The 17,100-nt window shown below is 39.7% G+C and overlaps 1 protein-coding gene across 1 annotated transcript; it reads right to left on the bottom strand.

The window, feature by feature from the left end:
* Positions 1-3,221: 3,221 nt before the first annotated feature.
* On the bottom strand, positions 3,222-4,051 carry LOC146906082 (uncharacterized). Its single transcript, XM_085728728.1, has 3 exons — positions 3,575-4,051; positions 3,346-3,509; positions 3,222-3,273 (listed from the first exon to the last, which is right to left on the bottom strand). Exons 1-3 carry the CDS (start codon positions 4,049-4,051, stop codon positions 3,222-3,224), a joined length of 693 nt encoding a protein of 230 aa, XP_085584854.1.
* Between the last annotated feature and the right edge of the window lie 13,049 nt (positions 4,052-17,100).

Genomic DNA, 17,100 nt, shown 5'->3' with positions numbered 1-17,100 from the left:
CGTCCCCAGTGTGTCTGGTCAAGAGATGTCACCCGTCAGTGTCAAGTGGCAAGTCCTAAACAACGGACAGCTTGAGTCTACATTTTATCTTGTGTCAAGTGGCAAGTCCTAAACAACGGACAGCTTGAGTCTACATTTTATCTTGTGTCAAGTGGCAAGTCCTAAACAACGGACAGCTTGAGTTTACTTTTATCATGTTTCAAGTGGCAAGTCCTAAACAACGGGCAGCTTGAGTTTACCTTTATCTTGTGTCAAGTGGCAAGTCCTAAACAACGGAGAGCTTGAGTCTACCTTTTATCTTGTTTCAAGTGGCAAGTCCAAAACAACAGACCGCTTGAGTCTCTTTTATCTTGTTTCAAGCTGCCAGTCCTAAACAACGGACCACTTGAGTTTACCTTTCGTCATGTTTCAGTTTGGAATCACATTTTATTTTCTTCAGTGTTATCCCCAGTTTAGCTGTTCAAGTAGACAATCTTTCCCCAGTGAAACTACAATCCCCCTAGCGGAGTCGGATCCCATTCTTCAAAGAATTTGGGTATCCCGTCGTTGTTTCTCGTCTCAGTCAAGTCAACTTTGTCGTCTTACATTCATACGATCATTTCACGAGCATTCATAGCATCTTAGGTCCAAAATTGGTGTACTTTGTATTTAAGTCTCTTCGCTCCGATCGAATTAAAGATTCCATCTTCAAATCTCCGGACGAAGAAACTTAAATAGGGGCATCTGTCATACCCCAATTTTTGACCTAAAGATCCTACATTCATACACCGACATGTGTCATCTGACCCTGATCGATATCTGATGTTTCGGTGAAAATTCGGCAGAGTGGTATTTTAAAATACCTCACTTTTGGTTCCGAGTCGGGCCCTTTTCTTTTTTTTTATTTAATATTTTATTTCCATCTTCTATTTAAACGTTTTAATTAATCTTTGACTTTAATCTTTTAATCTTTTATTTTAATTTTTAATCTATAGTTTAATTGGTCATTATCTCTTTGTATATATTTTATTACTTTTTATTATTATTATTGTCATGAAAATAGGTCTGATAACAATCGGCTTTAAGTCGAACAACATCAGAATCGCATCAAATCCAAACGCCCCCCACACGTTTCAGAACCAAGCCACGAGAAACACCATTCAAGACAGTCGCCGCCGCAAACAGTAATCCAGGAGCTAGTCACAACTCGCACATCACACACAAAGTTCCGTTCAACCATCAACTCAGACGCACAGTCACGCAGACGAAGCCAAATATCATCAGACAGACCAAGAGTCGGCAAGGACGAATCAGAGACAACCATCACATCAAATCCAGACGAACGAAACAGCCACCAGGATCCAACAGTCACGGTCTCATCAAGGCTAGTCACGGCTTAAACAGAGGTAGTAATTTCTTTCTTTAAACTTGCGGATCTAGGGTGTTTGAACTGATTGTTTGGAAATTTTGTTTTAGAAACGAGATTAGGGAGGAAAGTCAAAAAACAGTGAGAAATAGGAATAGAAGAGAGACGAAAAAAAGGGGAGGCTAGTTTGACGTTACCGGCGGTGGCGCCGCCGTCCCTAACGGCCAACCACCGCCGGAAAGTTGTTGTTGTTTATCGGCAGTATAGAGAGAACTGAGGGACGAGAGAAGAAATGTGGGAGGAAGAGAGAGAAAAAGAGATAAAAATGAGAGGAATTAGGGTTACAGCCTTTATATAGGCTTCCCTGTTCCTATGTGGGTAGGTCTACGACCTTCTCATACACCCTCATCTCCCCATCCTTTGAATTTAAATCATGTGGCCACTGAAACCTCCCTCCTAATCAAATTCAGGCCGTCTGATTAATCAGACGGCCAGTTTCAAATCCTCAAACCCACGACCCGACCCAGTTTGCGACCCGACCGGTCCAATCTAACAGTCCAGCGCCCCTCTTTCCATTCGGAGCCCAACTTCATGCTTTTTTAATTATTACACCCCCCTGTTGTACTTCCGACACCCTTATGCATCTTTTTTATTTTTTTTATTCATGCATTTTTAATCTTTCTTGCATTTTTTAGTTTCTTAAATTAAGTTGCACATGCATTACTCATTGATTTATTTATTTGTATATTTTATTTTATGTCATTCATTATTTATTACGTAAAATTTAAATTGCATATTAGGTTTAGGCGTAAATAGTTCATGCATTTGCATATTTTATTTTAGTCATTTTTAAATCATTAGAATGTATAGTAGGAATTTACTTATTTTTGTTTTGCACATAGCTTAGAATGTAAAAATAGGTTTTCATGTAATTTATTTATTTTTTGCAGACCTTAGAATGTATTAATAGGTTTTTTGTAATAGCTTAGGTGCATATGTGTGTGTGTGTGTGTGTATGCTTACCATTTATGCTTGCTAGTTTAGGTTAAAGGATTTTGTGGTGATCCAACGTCACCACAAAATACCTACGCTTTTATTTTCTTGCTCCGATAGTTTTAATTTTAGTTTAGTTACCGCTCAAAAATAACCAAAAACATGCAAATAGTTTCAAAAAATACAAAAAAACATTTTTTTAAACAAACCTTGATCCTAAATCAAGTGACGTCTTTTTTTATTTTCTTTCCTTAATCAAACTTCAATCAATTTAATCATATTTCGAGTCATTTTTCTTTAACATAAAAAATACAAACAAGTTCATTTTTTGCCAATTGGCCTCTCCATTTTAAAACCTTTTTCAAACTAATAAAAAAAACACACAACCAATCAAACGTCAGTTTTAACCCCAAACTACGAGGTTTTGATCCCTCACGGGTACGTAGGCAGAGGACCATGTCCTTCCAAATCAATAAAATGTAGATAATTAGGTCTTCCCTTTTTTAATCATTTCAAATTCTTTTTTTCAAAAAATAAGCAAGTTATAGCACATTAATTAAATAAAATCAAGAGGTTCCCGTAGAGTACTACGGACATAAAGGGTGCTAACACCTTCCCTTTATGTAACTAACCCCCAAACCCTAAATCTTTTCAAAATATGGGGTGTTTGAACCTTTTTCCCCTTTTATTAAAAAATTAAATGTTCGGTCGTGAAATAATCAAGTGAGTCAAAAGCTAATCAAATAGCCTTGATCTCCGAAAAACGACGCGACAAGAGTCTTTAAGAAAAGTTTGGTCATCTCCATCTATTCTATGCGCGGGCTGACCTGGGCAGTGACATTTCACCACCATAGGGCATATTCCTTGATGTTTCTTTGTCTCCCTAAGTCATACCCTGAAGATCGCTTCGGTCTGGGGCCATATCCACATTGTAACTGTATTGTTCCACAAAATCATCACACAGATCATGGAAAGTTCAGATTTTTGTTTTGTCTAGATTCATGTACCATTTTGAGACAGGACTAGCCAAACTCTCTTGAAAGAAATAGATAAGGACTGGATCATCCTTGGCATAGGCAGGCATCTTTCTCACATACATTGTTAGATGTTCCTCAGGACAAGAGTTCCCTTTATACTTCTTGAAATCTGGGACCTTGAACTTGTGGGATATCTGGACGTTCGGCACCAAACACAGATCATAAGCAGTATTTCCAAATGTTTTTCCCCCCAAAGAGCTCTCATTTCTCGCTGCATTTCATCATACTTCTCTTGTAGCTCATCCATCCAATCATATGCCCCCACACTCCCAGAATGGAAGATGGGTTCCTCTTCTTGTGGGATAGTATGGACGGCAGGTGCTGAGTAGGTCACAGCAGCTGGAGGAAACATCGTAACTTGCTGAGGAACGTGAGTTTCACGTTGAAAAGTAGGCATATGAGTTTCACAAACAATGGGATGGAGTACTTCGCCAGCAGACAGAGGAGGGAACCATGGCATGGAACGTTGTGGTGTAGAGTAGTTCGGAGTATTGGCACAAAACGTCCATTCAGGTCCAGTAGAAACAGTTTCGGCTTGAGTCCTGATAGGAGGAGGTGGTGGTTGATTCTGTGCAGCTGCCAATGTTTTCATCAATTTAGTCATTTCGTCCATCTTAGTCTGCATGACTGCCACTTCTTCACGGAGCACTTGATTTTCTTGCTCAAGAAAATCCATCTTCTCTTTATGATTGCTCGAGTGTGTTTTATCTTGGTTTTCGGGTGTCAAACATTGATTACGTTTGAACCTTTTAAACCGGTGATATCTCATTTTTTCTTGGGAAGGGAAAAAATAAGCAAAACCCTTGAGAATCGAGGTCCGGGAGTTGTTTTCGCTACGGGAAGGTGTTAGGCACCCATAACAACTATAGTAACCTATAGGAACCGTCTTTATTTTCTACGCGCGCGCTTTTTTTTTAAATGCTATTTTGAAAGTGTTTATTAAGCCTAAGAGTATTCTAAGTAAAGAATTGGAGGGAGAAGAATGTGTTTGGATTTTTATTTTATTTGAATTGAAGGAATTTTGTCCTTGCCTACGTACCCGTTTAAGGGATCAAATCCACCATAGTTCTCTTCCAAAAAGATTTTTGTTTTTGTTGGTTGATTTTAAGTTTGAAAATCGGAGTTTGAAGAATGAGAGAGAGGCCTTAAAGGCATGAGAATTTAAGAAAAGGTGAGGTTTGATTAGTTATTTTGGAAAAAAATTCAAGTATGATTAATTTTCATTGAAATTTGATTAAGAAAATAAAAGAGAAAATGCAATGGGATTTTGATCCCAAGGTTTATTTGGAAAAAGGTTTTCAAGTGATGTTGTTCAAGTTTTTTGGAAAATTGATTTTTCTAAATGTAAATCCTAAACATTCATCTAAACATGCAATCCTAAACATACATCTAGACATGCATATCCTAAGCATATATCTAAAGTAACCATGTGAGGTGTGTGCTAGTGTCGGTGCTCGTGTCGGTGTACATCATTAGAGTCCATTGTCCTTATTACATCATCGGCCTAGATACATTCTATGGTCTTGCAAGAAATTAAAAGCATAGGAAAAATATTACAAAATTCCTAAGTGTTACATTCTAAGTCTTGGTAAAAATTTAAATGTACAAGAAATAAAGTGAAGGAGGAGATGAAGTATGGAATGCTCATGATGTATGAAATATGAAGTAGAATGGTTAGTGAATTTGAGGCACAAAATGATAGAAAGATAAACAAGGATATACTAAACAAAGAATAGTAAAAATGACAAGAATAAAAGTGTCAAAATGTAGTAAAAAACTCACCATAACCTCTCAATAAGTACATGACCTATAATTTCCTTATTATGGTAGTATTCAAAGAGTTTTATTGTGGCCATAACAAGGGAATTATAGGAATATACTCAAGTCAAAAGGTATGATACATTTTTTAGACACATTGGACACTTTGTTTTCACAAGACTTGCAAAACAAGAAACTAACAAATCAATCATACAACAGTGAAGTGAACATAACAAACAGTGGCAAACACATCTTAAAATCGCATATTAAGTACCCATATCATGCATCAAGGCATCATGATCAAAATCATAGCAAAATTCCTCAAGAAATTAACAAGAAAAGTAAACAAGTAACAAGAATTAATACACATATTTTTTTGCCAAATTTTATTATGCAAAAATATTATAAAGACACCAAGAAAATTATCAAGAACTCATGGAAATTTATTTGGAATTTTTGCACAAAAATTTGACATGCAGGAGGTGTAAAAAGCAAGGTCCAGTGGTGTAATTAGCAAGAAAAACGAAGGAAAAATGAAAAGAGGTCCAGGCCCAAAGGAAAAAGATCCAGGAAACACAGAGAGTTTCAGGGACCGTTGGATTGATCCAAATGGATCAACCCTAGATCCAACGATGGGGAAGGCGCAGGAATAGACCGGTGTTAGACCGGTCCGGTTCAGTGGTTTATAAAAGCTAAGAGGGACCGGTCCACACCATTTCACACCTTCACTTCTCTCTCTTCTTTCGTTCTAGTGAGAGAAGCTCTCACTTCTCTCTTAGAACTTCATCTTCCTCCTTGTGTTTTCTGGAAAAATCGAAGAACACCGATGAAGATTCCGGCGACGGTTAGGTTTCCGGTGACGGAACCACCGCGTCGGAATCCCAATCTTAACCGTTTTTGAAAGCTTTTTGTACTGGTGTGTTCGTCTTTTCTTCCTGAGTTTGAAAACCTAATTCGTTTTTCCTAAATCTTGCTAGATCTGTATAGATCTACATCCAAAACTTACGGTTTCTAGGGTTTTCAAGTTTTTTCTAATCTTTCTGAAACCAAACCCTAACCTAACCTAATTTCTATGCTGATAACGACTTTGAACTTTGATTTGAGAAATAAACGGTGAGTCTTCATGATTTCACATTTTAGGGTTTCGGTTTTGGAATTTTTCGAATGTTTTCGAAGCTTTCACTTCGATTCACCGTTTATTTCTCACTACGAACCTTCGATGATGATCATACGTGAAAACGAGGGGGTTCTTATGTGTTTACCTGAATTTGATTGGAGATTCGAACTGGATTCTTTGGAAAACTTGGATCCTGGATGTATTCTTGATGCTTCTGGTAAGTTCTTGCACAGAAACTGAAAATAAATCAGTTCTTCATCCTCGTATTCTTCACTGGTTCAAATTCTTTTTGATCTTTCTTCTTCTCTTCCCAAAAATCCTTCGTGATCGCACTTGTGCTTGAATTGCGAAGGTATGAATTCAATGATGAAGGTTCTTGATGAATCTCTGAGAATTCATGTCAATTCGAATTGATTTCGCACAATCTGTTGGATTTTAGCTTCGTGTGACGAATTTTTGATGTGGATTTTGTGATGAATTGATATGAAATGGTGTTTGTTACGGTTGCTCTTGTGGTGGTGGAAAGTTAGTTACGGTGGCCGGAGTTTGGAAGAGAGAGAGAGTTTGTTAGGGTTTTCTGATGATGTGTCAGTGATTGAATGGTATTCTCTGTTGTGCATTGATGACTTGGCCCCTTATATAGGCTGCCATGTGGCCTCTGAGCCACTTAGGACTTGCCACGTATCTGGACTTTACCTTGGACTGATTTCTGGACTTTTTGCCTTGAGGGACTAATCTGCAATTCTTTGAAATTAAGGGACCAATCTGCAATTGAGACAAATGGACTAAAAAAAACTTGACACTAATAAGGACCATTCTGCAATAATAAAAAAAGAAAACAAATTTTATCCCAAAAGGACTTAAATGCAATTTCTGAAAATAAAAGGACAAAAAAATGAAAAAGTAATAATAAAATTGGAATAAAACTGGTAAAATGAACAAAATGTAAAGTGAAACTAATAAAAAACACAAAATGGACTAAAACGAACCAATTACTTGAATGAGGTACTTTAAAGTAACCTCTCTCTGTCGAAATTTCGTGTGAAATGACCAAAATGCCCCTAGGGACTAAAACGACTAAAAATGACTCAGATGCAATTTAAAAGTGGTTTTTAACAGAGAAATTAAAGCAAAAACTTATACAAGCAAATTAAAAGACTCAGAGACAATTTTTTGGGAAATTAAACAGAGTTTTAACACATGAAAGGACTAAAATGCCCCTAGGGGCTAAACTGACTCAAAATGACTCCAAATGCAATTTTTTGAAATGGATTTTGACATGAGATTGAAACAAGGACTCATACACACCAATTGAAGAGACTCAAACAATTTTCAACAATTAAAATGAGTTGAATGCAGGGAATGACTAAAATACCCTTTTCCATGGATTTTGCAAATAATATTGAAACAAGATGCAGAGGAAGATGCAACTGATCAGAGACATATCAAATGACTTGAAACACAAGAAAAGAAGAGTTGAGCTAGTATTTTTAGGTCCAAAATTAGGGTATAACAGCTGCCCCTATTTAAGTTTCTTTGTCCGGAGAGTCAAGAGACGGAGTCCTTGATTTGACGGGACGAAGATACTTAAATATTAACATTTGCACTGTTTTTGGACATAAAAATACGCTCTCAGATTTTCAAAATTTGAATGCCATGCAATATTTTGATTATGGATGTAAGACAAACAACTGGAGTCTATGGATCATGTCACTGGGGATCCAGGTGGACACTGACAGGGTAGACAAACCAGGGAATAGAAAATAAGGTACAAGCTGTTCTTTGGACCGAACTAGCCACTTGACCCAGGGATACAAAACAAGAGATAGGTGCAAGCTGTTCTTGGGATCGAACTTGGCACTTGACCGAAAACATAGACATATAGGCAGATACAAGCTGTTCTTTGGATCGAACTTGATACTTGATTGAAGATACAAACAGATAGACAAGTACAAACTGTTCTTTGGATCGAACTGGCTGTTTGGCTGGAGATATAGACAAAAGGGTAGATAGAAACTGTTCTTTGGATCGAACTTGCCGTTGGATCATCACCACATCATGTGGGTAGGTGCAAACTGTTCTTTGGATCGAACTTGTCGTTTGACTGATGACAAAGCATAAGCTGGGCACAAACTGTTCTTTGGATCGAACTTGTCGTTTGTCCGGAAGTATAGGTATATAAGCAGGTACAAGTTGTTCTTTGGATCGAACTAGCCACCTGACCGATAACAAGATACAAATTGGAAATTTGATTTGGAAAGATACAAATTGAGAGTAAGTTGATATTGACTTGAGTTAAAGGTAGACATGACCATTTTTGTTGGCCCAAAAGCAAATTGAGAATGGATTAACATTGACAAGGACATTGAATTGAAAGTTTGAGATTGAAAGAGAAATTGAAAATTGAGGTTGATCAGAGACATTGACATAGACATTGGATTGAGAGTTTGAAATTGAATTGAATTGGAGATTGAAATTGAGTTGAATTTGAGATTGAAATTGAATTGAGTTAAATTGACATTGAGATTGGATTGAAGGTTGAATTGAATTTGACAGTTGAAATTGAAATTGAGATTGGATTGAAGGTTGAATTGAATTTGACAGTTGAAATTGGATTGAAAGTTGAAATTGGATTGAAAATTGGAATTTGAGTTGAGTTTGACATTTGAAATTGAATTGAATTGACCTTAAGATTGAAGATTGAGCTGAGCTGGAAATTGAATGTTGAGTTAAATTGAAAGTGGAAATCGAACTGAATTGAAAGTGGAAACTGAGTTGGATTGAGAGTTGAAATTGGAAATGAAACATGTATGTATGGTGTAACAAGATTATTGAATGTATGAGCACATAAAATGTATGATTATGCATGTATGAATGATTGAAATGCATGATTGGTTCGTAATTTGACAGAGAAGTTTCACAGAGGCAGATGAAACATTGGAAGATTGGGCACGTAGTGGCTCGTGCTGCAACATATTCATAGGGAAAACCTCTTTGGAGAGATCGTCGTTGAGAGACGTATCAAACCCATGGCTGAGGGCAATAAAACTTGTAGAGGAGGGACCTTGGAAGATTCTTGGATACAGGTCGCCGTTGCTAGGCGTGTCAGTGCTGGGTAAACATTGGATGTTCGCATCTGTGGTCAATGTTTTTCATTATTTCATTCTTTCATTTTTCAATCCCATTTTTGCCTGAACCGCCCTTTCGGGTTTTCGATTCACCGGGGAATAAATTCTTTTCATTGCCCCATTTTTGCCTGAATTGCCTTCATAGGTTGTCAATCAGCGGGGTGCTCATTTTTGCCTAAGCCGCCCTTTTGGGTTTTCGACTTAGCGAGCCTTTCATTTTTATTTTTCAATTTTTCATTTTCATTCTGTTTTTTCATTCTTGCCATTGACCACAGATCATCCTGAGGAGTAACCTGCTTGTAACACGTATTGAAATAGACATTGACACTCATTTATTCATGCATGTTTCATTGAAATGTACCCTATTGCTCAGGTTTGCTTTCAAAATAGACAGAAAAGATTTTTCAATTTTTCAAAGATGCTTGTTTCAGACATTGACATTATCAAATAGAAAGAAAATATTTTGTATATAGCATTGAAAGTAGAAAGAGAGATAGAATTTCAAACAATAGCACAGGCTCAAATTGATGTAGAAGAGTGAGAGTCAGCCAAAGGCATGACTTCCCGGATTTACAAAGCTTGGAAAATGGTAATTTTATTGGTTTGTGATACATTGAACACGATGACCGCTATATTTCATAGAAATTTTGAATTCACAAGTACAGAAGCTTCTGATGAAGATGACCATTGACAGTTGTAGATGCCCCAAGGGGTGATGGTGATTTGCCAGATATAGTTACTTGTCTTTTATTGTTAACCTCTTTTTTGCATGAACCGCCCTTTCGGGTTTTCGGCTCATCGAGGCGCTCATTCTTGCCTGAGTTGCATGCAATCTCAGCGAGCTTTTTCATATTCATTTTTTTTTGTCCCTAACTTTTGCCTGGATCGCCCTTTCGGGTTTTCGATCCACCGGGAAGCGCATTTTTGCCTAGGCCGCCCTTTCGGTTTTTCGACCTACCACGCTGTTCTTTTCTTTTTTAGACAAAGTATTTCTTGACTATATCGGCATTAACAGGATTTGGGAGTTCAACACCATCCATGTGTGTAAGAATTAAAGCACCACCAGAGAAAGCCTTCTTGACAACATAAGGACCTTCATAGTTAGGTGTCCACTTGCCCCTTGGGTCGGGCTGCTGACTTATCCTCCTTTTCAACACAAGTTCGCCTTCCTTGAATTCTCGAGGTCGGACTTTCTTGTCAAAAGCATTCTTCATTCGCACTTGGTACAACTGTCCATGAGCCATAGCATCCATACGTTTCTCTTCAATCAGATTCAATTGATCATACCGACTTTGACACCATTCAGCCTCAGTTAATTTTGCTTCCATGATCACTCGAAGAGATGGAATCTCCACTTCTAGAGGGAGAACTGCTTCCATGCCATATACCAGAGAGAAAGGAGTTGCCCCGGTTGAACTGCGTACCGTAGTACGGTAACCATGCAAGGCAAAAGGTAGCATCTCATGCCAGTCTTTGTAAGTAGTGACCATCTTCTGAATAATCTTCTTGATATTCTTGTTAGCGGCCTCAACTGCACCATTCATCTGGGGTCTATAAGGAGAAGAGTTGTGATGTTCAATCTTGAATTCTTCACATAAAGCTTGCATCATGCTATTGTTCAGATTGGAACCATTGTCAATGATGATCTTGTTGGGAACACCATATCGACAGATGATGTTATTCTTGATAAACTTCACTACCACTTGCTTGGTCACATTTGCATAGGAAGCGGCTTCAACCCACTGGGTGAAATAGTCAATTGCCACTAGAATGAAACGATGTCCATTGGAAGCTTTTGGTTCAATTCTTCCGATCATGTCAATGCCCCACATAGAGAAAGGCCATGGGGAGGTCATAACATTGAGAGCATGTGGAGGCACATGAATCTTGTCAGCATAAATTTGACACTTGTGGCGTCTCTTAGCATGTTTGTGGCAATCACGCTCCATAGTTATCCAGTAATAGCCAGCTCTTAATAGTTTCTTTGACATGGTGTGGCCCGAAGCATGGGTCCCAAAAGTACCGTCATGTACATCATGCATTAACTTCTCAGCTTCTTGTTTATCAACACATCTCAACAAGACCATGTCATAGTTCCTCTTGTATAGGATTTCTCCGTCCAGAAGGAATTTACTAGCCCATCGTCTCAAAGTCTTTTTATCCCTGTTGGAAGCACCAAGTGGATATTCATGATTCTGCAAGAATTGTTTGTTGTTGTAATACCAAGGCTTTTTATCATTCACATCTTCATCAGCTTGATCTGGCATGTTTTCAATAGCAAACACGTGGGCAGGTCTATCAAGACGCTGTACTTTGATTACAGGCACATCATTCCAGTGATTGACACGAAACATGGAAGACAAAGTGGCAAGAGCGTCAGCCATCTGATTTTCATCCCGAGGGATGTGGTGCAGCTCAACCTTGGTAAAGTATGTCAACAGACGTCTTGCATAGTCACGGTAAGGGATCAGTTTCTCATGATGAGTCTCCCATTCACCCTTTATCTGATTAATAACAAGTGCAGAATCTCCATAGATGTCAAGGTGCTTAATTCTCAGGTCAATGGCTTCTTCAATGCCCAAGATGCATGCTTCATATTCAGCTATGTTGTTCGTGCATTCAAAAGTTATTCGAGCAGTGAAAGGAATGTGGTGCCCCTGTGGAGTTACAATGATGGCCCCAATTCCTTTACCATAAGCATTAACAGCACCATCAAACACCATTCCCCATTTACTATTGGGATCCGGCCCTTCATTGATCAGTGGTTCTTCACAGTCTTTCGCTTTCAAATACATAATCTCTTCATCAGGGAAATCAAACTTAATCGGCTGGTAATCATCAAGAAGTTGACAGGCAAGATGCTCAGCGAGGATGCTTCCTTTGATTGCTTTCTGAGCTTTGTACACAATATCATATTCAGACAACAACATTTGCCAACGTGCAATCTTTCCAGTAACAGCAGGCTTTTCAAAGATGTACTTGATTGGATCCATTCAGGATATCAACCAAGTTGTATGATTCACCATATAATGACGCAGGCGTTTGGCAGCCCAAGCTAAAGCACAACAAGTCTTTTCAAGCACCGTATACCGAGTCTCACAGTCGGTGAACTTCTTGCTCAGATAGTAGATAGCATGTTCTTTCTTTCCAGTCTCGTCTTGTTGACCGAGAACACAACCCACAGAATCATCTAACACTGACAGATACATAATCAAAGGCCTTCCTTCCACTGGCGGGACAAGGATAGGTGGTTCTAACAGGTATTCTTTGATGCTAGCAAAAGCTTCCTGGCATTCATCATTCCATACAACAGGCTGATTCTTTCTGAGCAACTTGAAAATTGGGCCACAAGTAGTAGTCATGTGAGATATAAATCTTGAAATGTAATTCAGACGTCCGAGGAAACCTCTGACTTGCTTTTCAGTTTGAGGGGCCGACATCTCTCTGATGGCTCGGACTTTGTCTGGGTCAACTTCAATGCCTTTTTGGCTGACAATGAAGCCTAGCGACTTTCCAGATCTTACACCAAACGTGCACTTATTAGGATTCAACCGCAGCTTGTACTTTCTCAGTCTTTCAAACATCTTTTTCAAATACACAACATGCTGCTCCTCATCACTTGACTTCACAATCATGTCATCAACATACACTTCAATCTCTTTGTGAATCATATCATGAAACAGAGTTGTCATACCCCTTTGATAGGTAGCACCAGCATTTATCAAGCCAAACGTCATCACTTTATAACAGAACGTTCCCCATGGAGTGATGAAGGACGTCTTTTCTCTATCTTCAGGTGACATTCGTATCTGATTATAACCAGAGAAACCATCCATGAAAGAGAACACTTTAGATTGAACAGTACTGTCAACAAGCACATCAATATGAGGCAATGGGAAGTTGTCTTTCGGACTGGCTTTATTCAGATCTCTGTAATCAACACACATTCGAACTTTCCCATCTTTCTTCGGTACTGGTACAATGTTGGCAATCCACTCAGGATATTCAGCTGTCATGAGGAAACCCACATCAATTTGCTTCTGCACCTCAGCCTTGATTTTAAGAGCCATGTCTGGACGAGACCTTCTCAATTTCTGTTTGACAGGAGGACATTCAGGTCTTGTCGGTATCCGATGTTCCACAATCTTGGGATCTAGACCCGGCATATCTTCATAGGACCATGCAAAGACATCTGGATAATCATGGAGAAGCTGAGTGATCTTCTTTTTCACTTTTGGCTCAAGTGCAGGACCAATCTTGATCTCTTGCTTGTTTTCTTCAGTACCCAGGTTGATAAGCTCAATCTTTTCCTGGTGAGGCTGAATGGCTCTTCTTTCTTGTTCAAGCAGTCGAGTGATCTCATATGGTATCTCTTCATTATCCTCCTCATCTTCAGCTTCATATACAGGGAATTCAAAATTTGGAGGAACCATAGGGTCACTGTGTTCAACGGGTTTATTGTGGTTCAATCTGCATAATATGATTGGGATGATTTTAGAAAATTGTTTTTCATGCAGATTTTTGAAATTAATAAGAAAATACAGATGTTTTGGTTTTTTCTGGCATTACCATTATTTCCAAGAAAAAAAGCACTAAAAAGTAAAAAAAACAAAGAGTCGCGGAAAAGACGACAACTTTTATTGATAACGGCAATGCCGAAACAAACATGCCCTTACAATGATATCACTTTCGCCTTGGGCAGAGCGAAAGGATTGTTATTTTGAAAACAAAGAAAAACATGAGCAACAAGACACATTACATGGAAGCATGCATGACTAAAGGAACATCAATGGCCTCCCAATTTCTCACAGTGCCTCCTGGTACAACAAATGTAGGCACATAACTACTTTCAGCAGTATCTTCAGCAATTGCATTGATAAACCCAGCACTGTAGAAAGTTCCAGTTGAAACGCCTGAGGTCGGGGAGAATCCAAGGCCCTCTTTACGCTTGTTTTCCAAAATCTGAATCACTTTGCCCCAGCCGGCAGCTTGCCCTTCTCGAACAGCCTTCTGGGCGTCTTTCAGTGAAGCCATGCTAGCACTAGCTCCTCGGGGTTCTGCCCCTTCAACAGTCAAGCCTTGAAATGACGTCCCTTCAGCAGACCCTGCTTCAACACAAGAGAAAGATGACACTTGGCTAACCAGATATGCTTCTTCACCATGCACAGTGACAAGCTTACCATTCCTCACGAACTTGAGCTTTTGATGCAAAGTAGAAGTGACTGCCCCAGCGTCGTGAATCCACGGTCTTCCGAGGAGACAACTGTAAGAAGAATTGATGTCCATGACCTGGAAAGTAATCTGAAATGTCTCAGGAGCAATGGTAATTGGTAGATCTACCTCTCCAAGAACATCTTTGCGAGATCCGTCGAAAGCCTTAACCAGATAGCTACTTCCCCATAGAGAAATTCCATGATGACTCAATTGTCTTAGTGTAGACTCAGGCATTACATTTAAGGATGATCCAGTATCCACCAGCACATTGGATATCATGTCAGACTTGCAGTACACTGAGATGTGCAGGGCCAAGTTGTGGTGTTTCCCTGCTTCGGGGAGTTCATCGTCACCAAACCCCAAGTTGTTGCAAGCAGTAATGTTACCCACTATTCCATCGAACTGATCCACAGAGACTTCATGATCAACATAGGCCTGTTCCAGCACTTTCATCAACACTTTCCTGTGAGCTTCTGAGCTCAAGAGCAGAGACAAGATGGATATCTTTGATGGAGTTTGCAGCAGCTGGTCGACAATCTTATAGTCACTCTTTTTAATAAGCCTCAGAATTTCGTCCAGATTAGATTCTTCAATAGACTGGCCTGACGGGCCGGGGTTCTTGTCAACAGGAGGAGCAACTGGTGGAATTATTGTGGCAACAGGTGTAACCACCTTCTTTTGGAACAAGGGTGGACGGACTTTTCCGCTTCTCAGGGCTGTAATTTCATCGGCAACATTATCAACCGTAGCTGGAGATACCAGAGGCACTTCCAGTCCGTTCTCAATCATGGTTGCATTGTACTTGTAAGGGATTGCTTTTGTAGAGGCATAAGATACTGGACCAGGCAACCTGATCACTAAGGGCTCAACATCCCTTGTCTTAGGTGCACTTTCAGCGGGAGAATCATGAAACACTGGCACAATCACACATACATCACTGACAATCAAGTGTTTGTCATCCATCAGGCTTTGTATATCATCTTGTACCACACAACAACCCATAGGATTTTGAAGACATTCTGAACAAGAAGCGTGGTCGTGATTGAACAAAGAAGCTCGGCAAAGTTTGACATGTAATGGTACCAAGGGAGTAGCAACATTACGGACATTCAATGTGGGATCCTCTTGAGGAACGGGGATCCTTTCGAAAGCCTCGATCATGTTAACAGCAGCATGGTTTGGAAGTGGATTGTCAAGAACATGAGGAACACTATTTTCAAAAGTCAACCGTCCCTTTTCTATCAGGTCTTTTACAATATACTTCAGAGCATAGCAACCTTCAACATCGTGGCCTTGAGCGCCCTGATGGAATTCACATGTGAGATCCTGTCGGAACCTGGGAGGCAAAGGATTAGGCGGAGGCTTGCCTGGTCTAGTGACACAGTGTCCCTAAGCAAGTAAAGTTGGGAGCAGCTCAGCATACCGCATAGGTATTGGTGGAAAATAAGTCTTGGGCCGAGGACCCTGTTGTTGCTGCTGCTGTTGTTGAGCAGGAGGCTGGTGTTGTACTTGCTGAGCAATGGCATTAACAGGCACTGGTGGTTGACCCGGTGGCAGAGGATATTGCTGGTAGAATGGCGGGAAGAAAGGATGTTGAGAGTACTGCATGTACTGGTAGGGCAAAGGTAATTGAGTAGCAACTGTAGATGGGTTACCAGATACCATCCCTACTTCGGATTCTTTCCTCTTATGGTGGCCATTACCGTACTTCTTTGGTGCGCTGGCTGAAGATTCACCCTTTTCGAGAACAATGATCCCTTCTCGGACAGCCTCTTCTAGGCGAGTCCCCATGGTAACCATGTCAGAGAAATTGTTTGGAGCAGAGACTATCATTCTATCCTTGTATTCTTTCTTCAGAGTTTTCAAGAATGTCTGTGTTAATTCTTCCTCATCGAGTCGAGGAGAAACACGGGCAGCTGCCCCTCTCCATCTCTGGGCATATTCACGGAAGGTTTCATATGATTTCTGAGACAAGGACTTAAGAGAATCCCTATTTGGCTTCAAGCGGGTATTGAACTCATAATGACTCTCAAAAGCAGCTGCAAGTTCCTCAAAAGTATGGATATTGTCTTTGTTCAAACCAGTGTACCAATCTGCCGCATCTTCTGCTAGGCTGTCTTGGAAGCAGTGTATCATTAGTGCATCATTATCTGCATAATTGGCCATCTTTCGGACGTACCGAATGACATGGCTATGTGGACAAGAAGATCCATTGTATTTGTCAAAATCTGGTACTTTGAATTTCTTAGGAACCTCAAATCGGGATACCAAGCATAGATCACGAGCCTTAGCAGAGACATTATTCCCACGGCTAGCTTTGACCTCACGGAGTTCTCCAGCTAACTCTCTTAACTGTTGTCTCATAGCTTCCATTGCATGGTTTTGTCCACGTGGAGTATCGACATCAATCACCTGTTGCACAGTGTGGACAATAGGATCGGTAACAACGGTAGTCACTTAAGGCATAGAGGTGGATACGGGAATCTGTCCTTGACCAGCAAAACCAGA

The sequence above is a fragment of the Medicago sativa genome, chromosome 7, assembly GCF_051527215.1.
Source record: "Medicago sativa cultivar Bolivia chromosome 7, Bolivia_mono, whole genome shotgun sequence".
NCBI lineage: Eukaryota > Viridiplantae > Streptophyta > Magnoliopsida > Fabales > Fabaceae > Medicago > Medicago sativa.
The sequence above is the reverse complement of the archived record's forward strand: the minus strand, read 5'-3'. Positions and strand labels throughout refer to the sequence as shown.

Bases quoted from the DNA above. Each gene is read 5' to 3' on its own strand.
- LOC146906082 (XM_085728728.1), bottom strand. From the start codon at position 4,051: ATGGATTTTCTTGAGCAAGAAAATCAAGTGCTCCGTGAAGAAGTGGCA. The intron at 3,510-3,574 runs GCTCTTTGGGGG...CCGAACGTCCAG, and splicing joins AAATGCAGCGAGAAATGAGA to ATATCCCACAAGTTCAAGGT. The intron at 3,274-3,345 runs GTACATGAATCT...GGAACAATACAG, and splicing joins GCTAGTCCTGTCTCAAAATG to TTACAATGTGGATATGGCCC.